This window comes from Metopolophium dirhodum, chromosome 3 (assembly GCF_019925205.1).
Source record: "Metopolophium dirhodum isolate CAU chromosome 3, ASM1992520v1, whole genome shotgun sequence".
Lineage (NCBI taxonomy): Eukaryota > Metazoa > Arthropoda > Insecta > Hemiptera > Aphididae > Metopolophium > Metopolophium dirhodum.
The window spans coordinates 35,023,102-35,035,435 of record NC_083562.1 but is presented as its reverse complement, the minus strand read 5'-3'; the positions used below and the strand labels follow the sequence as shown (position 1 = coordinate 35,035,435).

At 29.9% G+C, this 12,334-nt stretch overlaps 1 protein-coding gene across 1 annotated transcript; it reads right to left on the bottom strand.

Annotated features, from left to right (window-relative positions):
* Positions 1-4,844: 4,844 nt before the first annotated feature.
* On the bottom strand, positions 4,845-8,800 carry LOC132942094 (uncharacterized). The gene is made up of 9 exons (XM_061010399.1): positions 8,270-8,800; positions 7,528-7,664; positions 7,209-7,329; positions 6,893-7,131; positions 6,362-6,752; positions 6,116-6,288; positions 5,880-6,039; positions 5,619-5,764; positions 4,845-5,538 (listed from the first exon to the last, which is right to left on the bottom strand). Exons 1-9 carry the CDS (start codon positions 8,337-8,339, stop codon positions 5,203-5,205), a joined length of 1,773 nt encoding a protein of 590 aa, XP_060866382.1. The 5' UTR covers positions 8,340-8,800; the 3' UTR covers positions 4,845-5,202.
* Between the last annotated feature and the right edge of the window lie 3,534 nt (positions 8,801-12,334).

The following is a 12,334-nucleotide window of genomic DNA, read 5'->3' as shown; positions in this document are numbered from 1 at the left end:
TGTGTGTGTGTGGCGCACTGCCGCCGCCGCCGCCGCCGCCATCGCCGCCCGACAAGAGGAAAAAAAAAAAAATATAATGAATACACGACCGTCGATTATTTACACACACGCACACACTCACACACTCACACACGCACACACTCACACACGCACACGCACACGCGGTTAACATAATATATCATAACGTCATGAACATCGAGTGATACAGGGCCGGTTCTTCTTTGGGTTGGGTCGGAAACGTCCGGTGTCGGTTTTCGAATTTTTTTTTCAGCTCTCAATCGATACACTGACGACTATGACGCCGTTACACTTTTATTATGTCGTTCGTCGGGATTAAATCGTTTTTAAGACCGAATTTTCGCGGCCAACGACGACGGCCACCGTAGAGAATGAACACAATATTACGGCGGAACGAGGGGGAAAACTGGTTTCGGCCGCCGCCGCCGTCGCGCGTCGTCGAAAAAATATTATTCTCGCGGACGCGACATTATTTTATTATTATTTTAGGTTTTTTACAACGAAAAATGTTTCGGGTAACCCATGTGCATAATCCCGTGATCGACATCATTTTATCGTACAATAGTTTTTTGATCGACTACTATTTTTTTCCGGTACGTGGCTGCACCGATATTATTTTAAAATATTCACAACGATTTCGGAATCATTATGTTACTATGATATTATTATCATAGTAGGTATCATTTGCTTTGGCCTCCGTTAACCGTTTCGTTCTACGAGCCTCGCGTACGATAACGTCATGATAAAACTATAATACTATATTTTTTTTTACAATATTGTTGTGTGCACCGATAATATAGTATAGGCGTCGAATAAATAAAAATATGTGTCTTATAACAAACAGCGGGTATCGATTACACGCACCATTCGACCGTGTGTGCGGTTTTTCTTTCTAGACGTTCTCGAACCGAAAATTTATATTGTAGATAGCATTCCAAAGGTCCGTCTCGATTGCGAAATACTGATTTTGAATATTGTTTCATAATCACCGGATATTATAATAATATAAAGGCTTTTATACAAATATAATATTATACCGCCGAATTTGCGTGGCATTACCGCAGCGGAATATATTCACACAATGTCGAGTATACTATACCACTATAAAAACAACTTGTATGTTTTCAACGATATTGATTTTAATATTATCGAAAACAATATTATGTAATTTGTATACGATATCGTTTGCGTGAGCGAACGTCTGAAATATTCCGAATATTATTATCGTATAAAGAATTGGGAAGAATAAAATAAAAACCCTATTATGTATATTATGTATTTTTCGTCAAATTTTCTGACCCACAACTGCGTCATGTCGTGTACAGGTCACAATAAAAAAGCGATAATCTATATCTGTACGGACATATGCTAAAAATCTTTGTACTAATTATCGTACAATTGGAAACATACTTACGTATACACTTGGACATTATTATAATATCCAGGTAATGTATAAAATGAAATAATTTTTTCATAATATGGAAGTATCTATCTATAATATAGTCTCATATATTATAAAAATGACGAATAGATAAAAAAAATATTCATCTATATAAGCATGAACAAGATTCCTTGTAGTTTTATTTTTTAGCAGGTCTAGCTGGGATAGGTGTGCCTTTCTCTATTTTTAGTCATATTCGACCTTAATTAGTACAAAATGGTTTTAATTGGAGGCCACGTGACATAATAATTATTAATTAATCTCAAAAAAGAAAATATAGAAAAGTTAACGTTTGATTCGTAAGCAATTAAATTTAATAATTAAATATGTTATACACCTATGTATACATGTTATGATTCGACAAAATTGTAAGTGCTTCAACAATACCCACTGCAGTAAACGTTATACACATTAAATCGTTTCTACTGTTAGTTATAAGTTTATAACTTACACGCATTTTATTATTCGTGATAATTTATATTTCACAACTCTGTGCGTTTGATCAATCGTTTTAATACCGGTTCTAAAATAAAAAATAATACGTTTGAAATGATCTATCTATAAAGGTCTCTACACGGAAAAAACTGTATGGTTGTAGATACCAATTAAATGGTTATCCTAACCAAATTCAGTGGTAGGTATAGGGACTACCATTTATCATAGTTCCAAGTACCAAACCCATTTGGTTGTCATAATTCAGTTGATGTAACCAAACAATTTGGTTAGAAATTCTACCAGCCTACATGGTTCCATTAACCATACACTATGGTTATCCCAACCTAAATTTTTTTGTAATTATAAAGCAATAAATAGTATTTCCAACAATATTGTAAGGTTACGGTAACAATTCTCATTGTTTGTAGTAACCACAATAAAGTGGTTGTATAAATCACTAGGATATAGGAGGGGGAATTTATATCATATATTATATACATTTTTAATAATATATATGAATAAATAATTAAGAACAAAATATAATGAATAAATTATCTTTAATACATTTTAATATAAATAAACAATTTAAAATATACCCTTAAATAGGTAATACCTACAATATTATTATTTATACATTTTAATATGAAAAAAAAAATATTTAACAAATAAAATACATTATTACTTTATGGTATAAAATATATAGTAACATTTTAAAAATTACAAGATACATATGTACAACCATCAGACATTGTGCTACAAACACAAGGACTTTGTTCTACAAGTAGATCATCAAATGAAATGCATAATAGATCATCACAATTTTTTATTTCATATGCTTGTAAATGTTCATTAAACCCTATTGTACTTATACGTTGACCAATTAAAAATGGTATGTCACATTGGAGTTTAAAGAAAATATATTTTATTATGACAAATATAGGCATATCTTTAACATCAATTATAATAATCATTCTCTGCTTGGTTGTGTAACGAGTGCCTTTCACCTGAACCCACGAAACAAAACTAACAGAATTTAAATTTGTAGTCTGATTTAATAAATTATTTTGTATTTTTTCTTTCTCATTTATAGACATATCTATTACTTTTCCTACGTTTGATGATTCTAAAGACAAAGATAGTGTATTCGATTTAGATAATAATCGATGTGCAAGTCTTAGTTGGTGTTTAATACTCAGTGTATAGCATATATTTTTCCGACTGGTAATAGAATGGGCCGTTAGCTTTGACTCTCTATGTTTAGACTCATATCTCATCGACCATAAGTGAGATACAGGCCCAACTTTACTCATTATTAATGGATAATGTAATAAGTGGTGATACTTTGGTTTTAAGTTGGTTAGAAACAATTTTAAATACAACTCATGATGCTCAGTTATAAGTGTTTTTAGTAATAAATTATGTTCTGGTTGAATTGACTTTAACGTTACGATCTGTATAATTTGTCGAAGTAATATATATAACTGCCAAAATTCCGAATTAATGGGTACAAGGTCACCAATTAGAACACCTAAATGTCTGCTAAAACATAAAACTTCAATTGCTGACATTTTTAATTTTTTTTTATTTCTTATTGTATCCATTGTTATTGACTGAGGTTTGTTTTGGACCTCTAAAGGACCATAATTAAAATACTGTAAACGATTGTTTAGTGTATCTAAAGAAAAGTATTTTAAATTAATTATAAATTCATATAATATACCACACAAATCATAAGAACAAACCCCCTCCAAAATGTCATGCATTAGGTCAACCGAATGATTGTGAACTGCATGGAAACCATCAATTTGGTTCCATACACACAATTCATTGATGCCTGTAAGCGATAAATTATCTATGGCTATACCCTCTGAATAATTTTCTGTATTTCTCATTTTACTGTCATCTTGACTTACTAAATAATTGCATTCAATTTTAGAACACAAACAAAAACGACAAGGGTAATTTGCATTAAAGCCTTCACTAAAACCTAGCATTGAGTGTAAGCCCAAGTTATCACCTATGATTAATGCCAATGAAAAGTAGATTGTGTAATTTTGACTTTCTACATTCACAATTATACCATCTTTTTGTAAATAATTAATTTCATTAATTAATTCTTTAAATATATTTTTATTTCCAAACTCCTTACGGTCATTAGCAATAAAAAGAAGAGCAAGAAAAATGTAATTTAATGAAGACTGAAATTCTGGAGGGAGGCATGACCCAAATGATACATAAACTGCCCCTATTTTTTTTTTCCCAGCATGAGCACCAAGAGGATTATTTGTTTCATATTCATCAAAATATAAAAAAAAAGGAATGATTATTTTATCTGGGCTACTTTGACATTTAACTTTCCAAACTTCACTTTGCACAAAACTACAAACAATTCCCCCAGTCATAGAATTTAAACGTTTAAAATACTCAAGAACTGTTTTTAATACATTTGGTTGTTCAAAAAACACTTTAAAAATACATCTTAATGGAATAAAACAAATATTTACATTAACTAAATTAATTACAATATTATCATTTTTTGTAATATTTTTATTTCTACTACCTATAGCAATTTCAATTGGTTTTACATAGACTCCTAACTCTTCCAAAACTTTTAATCGTTTATACTCAGTTTTTAAATTTTGAAACGGATCATTAATAACATCAAACATAACTGATATTTTACTAATTGAATTTTCATCAGAATTATTTTTTTTTAAATTATCTAATACTTCTTTTTTTAGAATTTGCATACACTTATCATTAAATCCATTTAAGTCATTTATAAGAATTTGCACTTTGTTTCTAGGTACAACCGCTTCATTATACCATTTTGATATAAGCATTATTCCATCCTCAGTAACTAGATTCTTGAATGCCTTAATAGATATGTCACTACAAGAACTTATTTCTAGTTGTTCATTAGATTGTTGATTCAAAATATCATCAATCTGTGTTGGTTCTATATGTAAATTGCTAGAAGACTCTTGGTTCACTAAAGTATGAGTTAACAAATGTCTACTGAAAGAATCAAAAGAGTTATAACTTCTTCCGCATGATGGTTCTATACATTTGTACTCTATTATATTCTCAAAAGAATGAAATAATTTTATATGCCTGATAAGATTTTTAAAAGAATTTACACTAACTAAACAAATAAAGCATGATGCCATTTTACAATTGTTTTTATTAAATACAATTAAAATTAAAATAAATTTTAGTACAACAAATAACTAAAAAGCTAAATGCTTTAAAGTAAAAAATTAAATTTGCAACTGTTAAAATTAAAATTATTAACACATTTTGGTTAATTAACACTTATTTAAGTCATTAATTAAAGTAGTGACATTTGGACTACAATTTTTGTCAAACTTTGTAGTTATTTCATAGAAAAATGTTTGTATAAAATACCAAATTTGTTCACACTGTGGTGTATAATGTAAATTGAAAACGAAGAAAGATTTAAAACATATATCAATTGCCTTTAATGCGCTCTCAACTTTATAAAAAAATTTGTTGATTACTATATAAAAATAAGTCACCTGACTATCAGCCTCGACAAAAATTATATATGGTTGTAGTTTTTCTCCCGTTCTTAACGCTTTGTTACATTTTTCATCGTCTACTTCTTTCAACTGTGACACTGTCTGTAAGTAAACTAAACTATAATTACTTATTTCAAAGAATTAATTTAGTTTTAAAAAGAAATGAAATTATGAATTCATACATTTGCATAATAAATGAATGATTGCTGAATTTCTAATTTAGATGGTCTAGTAAAATTTTTTTTTGATCCAGTACATGTTCTTTTTGATATATTTATTGGTTTAAATAATTCTACCAGAACTTTTAGAGCAGCAACTGTGTCAATACCTATAAAACATAAACATATATATATTAAAAATTAATTTCAAATAATAAATTTTACATTTCAAGAATTTTAAAATAGGAGCCATATTTGATGTAATAATAATTTGTTAAAACTTACCAGAATCTGGAGGATTTATGATCGCATCTATCAAATTACTATCAATTCCTTTAATATTATATTTATTTATATAATTTAATAATTTGTTTTTTAAAGTTTCAAATTTAGTAAAAAGTATCAGTGTTTTTTGGGGGTATAACTGACTAAAATCCAGATCAATCTGCAATCAAATATGTAAAAATAACTCATAAAAAAATTAATTAAGTAATTTTAGCTTTAAGTTAATTCATACTGACCAATGTGAATCCAAGTGGACTTTTTAATGGAGGATAGACTGATAGATAACAACTATTTGTATCATCACTTAATAAATAATTATATCTTTCTTGAAATGTTTTAAGCCATTTGTTTTCAACAATACTCCAAGGTGATATATTATTTTTGAGCCATATTATATCATCTGCTAATTCTTAACCAAACAAAATAACATATTTAATATTAATAAATATATTAATGAATAAATTCTACAATATTTACTATACCTTCACTTGGTATAAAACTATTTTCAGGAGTAATCTCTTTAGTCAATCTTTGGTTTGTTTTCCTAATTTCTTTTCTGAGATTATTATACTTATCCCACAACTTTCCTCTAGCTGGCGATACTAAATTTGCCTCTTTTTTGTAAGGAGTATAATATGTCTCTTTATGTTCTTGAGGAAATACAGAACAAATTTCTAAAGATACTGCAATTAATTTTTCAGTAGATATTTTTTTGTCTTCACTTTGTTTGAGGAAATGCGTTACTATTATATGAGATAATTTATTTCTCAACAATCCATTTAATTCATTATTCTTTAAATAATTATCTAAAATGAGTTTGCCTTCATGATAACTATTCAAAATAGATTTTAAATTAATTGATGTATTTAACGACTGTAACAAAAAAATAAAAAAAATTGTAATGTGTCTCAGTATGTAGAACAATTTTGTAACAAAATACATTTAACAGTAATAAAATAATGGTTAGAATGCATACAGTCATATACACTAGTTAGGTACTTAAAAAAACATACTGTAGTGTTGATTATATTTTTTTTAACATTCACATCAACATTATGAATGGTACTAGGAGTATCGATAAAGCTGGTGCTAGGAGTATCAATAAGGCTGGTGCTAGGAGTATCAATAAAGCTGGTCCTAGCAGAGGTATCAATGAAGCTGGTGAAATGTTTGTTGGTATAGCAGGGGCTAGTTTTATTATCAGTAATACAGTTTCCAAGCGTTGAAAAATCTTGATTGATAATTTCTATACCTACAATTTATTTAAATTATATTATTAAATAGTAAATGCCTAACACAACAAGAATATAAATTATAAAGCATAGATACTTGAATCATCCAAATTTGTCTGCAAGGCTTCATGGGAGTTCAGTATATCATTTACATGACTCAAATTACCATCAGTTAAAATATTAAAAACAGAGGTCTCCGAAGAAGAATTACATGAATTCTATAATAAATAATACAGTTTAATGCATACAATATAGTATTAACTATTAATAGGTACAATTTATAATTCATGAAAATATAAGTTAGGTCAGTTTTGGAAATTAAAAAAAGGTTAAATTACAATGGGTACACATTAGCATTGATTAAATATACATATACATATATTTAATCAATGACATTAGTAGGTACACTTTTATACTTGGACATTAGATGATAACTCCGACTTCAATTCTGAAATTCTTTTTACTATTTTGGCTCGATGACCCATAGGTAGACAAAGCTCTCGCACCATAGATTCAGTTAAGCATCGGAAAGCTTCTTCATCTACTCCTTGATCTAACCATTACAAAATAATATTTGAGTAGATAACAAGCAAAAATTAATTATAAAACATCGTCTATTTCTGATATGGTCAGACATATTATTACCAAATGGGGAAATAATAGAGGATCTTGATGTTTAAAAATTTGATTTAGTTATCCCAAGTACACTTTAATGTATGTTTAAATAAATTGTCAATACCTATAACATATTTTACTTTACCTACCGATGACCTAGTAGGAATACACAGATGATACAGATCTATCAATACCGATAAAAGGAGATGACATATTATATTTGTTAATTTGCAATAAGCTAAAGGATTATAACTTACAAGTATTACCTATTATAAATGTATGGAATTTGTAAAGTAATATAAATTGTTATGTAGTGGGATCAGTGATAGACACAAGTACACAACAAATATAAGGTGACACGTGTGTACCTATTATATACCTACAAAATATAATAATATAATATAAATTCTAATAAGTACTATAGACTACTAGGTACTGTACCTACCTTAGTACTAACTTGTTACATTCTAACAAATAACTATATAGATTAAATCTAGTCTTAGGGTAAACTAGGGTTTATTAATTTAGGTTTATGAAACTTACCTATAAATTCTTGAACAATACTTTGCGGAATGTTGAGTTCATTTAAGTTCTTTACAACAAAATTATCCATGATTAAATAATAAAATATTTAATACATACAGTCCATCTGTTATATATGTATTATATAGACGTAGGCACGTCGCACGTAGCACGTATGAATAGTGTACACTACTATACACTCAATGACCAAAGAAGTCGAAAATCAAAATGTGAAATAGGTACTAGGATGTATTGGTAGACGGGGAATAACAAATACTATAAACAGTAATCACCATACGTCCGTCCATACTCCATATGACAATAATAATTATCTACATTATAATATTATATAACAACATAATCAATCACAAAATCGATATCTTGTGTATAATGGATCAAAATCCCCAACTATAATCTGTAAATACAGTAAACAAACCCAATTCAACTGCAGCTGCAAAACTATTTTTAAATTTATAATTCTATTCGTAGTATTGTAGACATGTTATTTGCAACCACTTTCGTGACGTTGTTGCAACCTATTAAAATGGTTAAAAGTAACCTTTTATATGGTTCGACCAACCGAAATAAAATAACCATTTACTATAACTAAATTATTTTTTTCCGTGTAAAGTCAACTTACAAATTACACCAATTGGCCTTTAGACGATCGATGATGTAATATTTCTTCTGCGGCGCAAGGTTTAAATAAAACTATCATACGCACGCAAAAAATAATAATAATATAATATAAGCAACAAAACACTATACTGGCGTAATTTAATTATGTAACTGCAAAATGTGATTACTGATTATATTATATTGTATATAGGTATTTGTATTGCATGAGAAAATCTGGTGTTTAATGGTATTGATAAACCAGGAATAAGAGTTGTTTTAATTGAAATCGTTGTTCGTATCATAGTACCTACCTATATTATTTTATTTGTTTTAGCAATCAGCCACAGTTCGTGAGACCACTGCAGGACACCGGTGTTGGTCAGGCATTTGCAAACAATAAATAAATAATATAGGTACCCATTTTATTGTGAAATATATTGTGTACGAACATCGAGCACTTATTTTTATCGACGGGGTGTATTACACGTCACGCGTGTATATACCTACTCTCGATTTACGAATTTGAATTTAAATTGAACCTGTACGTTGAAAAACAGTCTTACAGATTATATTATATTCGAGAGAAAATAACGTGTGCTTATTTATAACCTCTGACACTTCGAGAACCGTATATGAAACCTAAATTAAATCGAAGTGCTTTTAAACATCAAAATGTACACAATCGTCGGTATATAAATAATAATAATCTTCGTCTTTATCATTCTGTAAAGTGTAAGTCGTTCACCGTTCGTGACTTCAAATCGGATTATGAATTTATAAGAATAGTATAACGAGTCAACGAGCACAGCAAGTATAAATACATTTTGGGCTTTGAAGAATTTTAAACTTTCCACATAAGGCAGGTGGCCGCATGATAAGAGAAGAGAATGAAATGTTTTTAACGGTCGGAAAAAAAAATTGCTAATGGTACACCTACAAAGACAAATAAATATATATATACTAATATACTGGTGCTGCTGCTGCTCAAACGTATTTATTTCAGTCACACAAGTTTTGTAATTAAAAAAAAAAAAAAAACAATAACAATAAATAAATAATAAACTGGAACAATATAAAGTTTTTATGTACTTTGGCGGGCTAAAAAAATGAAAATAAAAACGCCGCCGCGACGGAAAGTAAATGTTTTTTGCTTTATACCTGTATGCACCATTATTACACCAAGCAAGTTCGGAAAAAAAAATGAAGAACTCATTATATTATAATGCAATACATTTTCAAGTAAACGACACAACGATTTGAAAACCATGAATAATTATACCTCAACCCTTTTGAATTAAATATTTCGGTATACATTTCCATGTAGTCTCGTCCATCACCGATACCCCTCCCAGAGAATTAAGAAAATTAAACGGATTCAAAATCCGAATACATTAATAGTTATTAGATGACTCTCAACCCATTCCCCCCCCTCAAAAAAAAAAAAAAACAACGCACGCTGGCCATTTTCGTGTTTAAAAATTGAATTGGACCGTATATAAATATGTCAAGTCCGTCCCAAAATCAAATCCACATGGTGACGAACCCAAAAAAAAAAAAAAATGATATAATACTACGTGTACTCAATAGTTGTAGTTGGGGCTCTTGGACGAGATAAGCGCGTCCGACAATGATTGTTGCCACGGTGCAATGCGTTAGCAGGAGAAACCGGTCTGGGGCGGCCGCGCATGCGCGTGCGAGAGCCTAACGTTATTGCGTCGGTCGACAGCCGCGGCGTACCAGAGATTTTTTTTTTTATCATCGATTTCCGGAATTTCGCTTGTCCGTTATCGTTTGCACGCGTACAGTTTCCAAACATAATTTAATAATATTATAACAGTAACACAATAATAGTAATAATAATATGATAATAATTCATATTTATAATATATTATGGATTTCAATAAAATAATTTTTGTACACACGAAAAACCGCCGTCCGCGTCGGAAGACTTATCAAAAACCAATCGTTATATCTATTTACCGAATCCGTCTTACACGAGCGTAACATTATATCAAATATCTACATACCGGATTCTTGTATACTGCACAGTTAATTTATAGTTATATATTAGTTAGGAACTAATATACTTATTACTTATCGTCGGATTTGTAGAGGAGAATATATAAAGTAAAAACTACGCTTGAGCAAAAAGTTTTTTTTTTAAATATTTTATCTTATAACGAGTTATGTATTATGTACTTGAATAATTTCAAATTTCAAATTCATATAACTCGTTTTAAAATTTAAAATAAACACACGCAAAAAACTCGTCGCCCAAGTAGGTACTGCAGTTTATACTTTGTATTCCTCGGAGGAATGAGGATGTGTTTTATCCGTCCAATTTACGCATATAACATAATAATATAGCACATGTTATGTTTAGAATAAAGTATAAACTCCGACCAACTCGATTTTTAATACGAGAGTGAATTGATCTATTGTCAAATGTGATAAGGTAATAATATCATCTACGACCACTCATATAGGTTGTTTTTAAATTTTAATTGCAGAGTAAGCTATATATGAGCAATATTTAAAACTGAACGACGGTGGCAACACTTGCGGGTGTGTTGTGCCGGTAAAAATTGAACTATACCACGTTATCGTATACTGAGTACTTTTGAAAGGCGGTGTAAAATAAAATCGTACCCTGCAGCAGCAGCTGCTTGCCTGTTTTGAGAAACAGAAATTAAATATAACCACGCGTGTTTCGTATTGTTTGTCGGAGAAAACTCGAAAAAAATTCTTATTCTTTTGGCCTCGATAAACGCACATTAATAATATTATATGCATGTGCGGATCTCGTTGAAAAGATGAAAATATTATTTCAAAATTTATTCGAAGGACGGTCGCAGAACGCACGAATCGATATCGTAGCGAACCATACGATCGAGAACAGCGATTCGCTCAATCGGCAGGTTAGGTTTAGGTATGGTATATCAATAAAATACGAAATTATGTGAATAAATAAAAACGATATAAAGTAATTATAATCGTTACGGCCATTATAACATTGTAATGTCTACGAAAACCGTTTGCGTGCGTCAATAATTAAGCGGATTTAGAACGCTATAAGATATAAGAACCTAAATAGTCGTAATTTACACTGCAGTAGTGGTTTTGACAATACGATTTTAAGTTGAATGAGAGGGGGGGGGAAGGGTAACCGTGGCACGAAAAAATATGCAAAAAAATTGCCTTCATCTATACTTGACGAGGCTGCCCGAGCGTACCTACTGATATATAATATTATGTTTTATTATTTCGTTATAAAATTTAAAAACTTTTATACACAATATACTATAGTAGCTGTATATTACTCGCGGCGTCGTCCGGGGATAAATGAAACCGAGATGGGCATGCGGTATAATGATTAATAATAGCTAAGTAATTTTTTTTCTCACGTGTAACGGATTGCCAACTGCAGAAACAAATTAATATGCGGTCATGATTTTAATATCATCATAA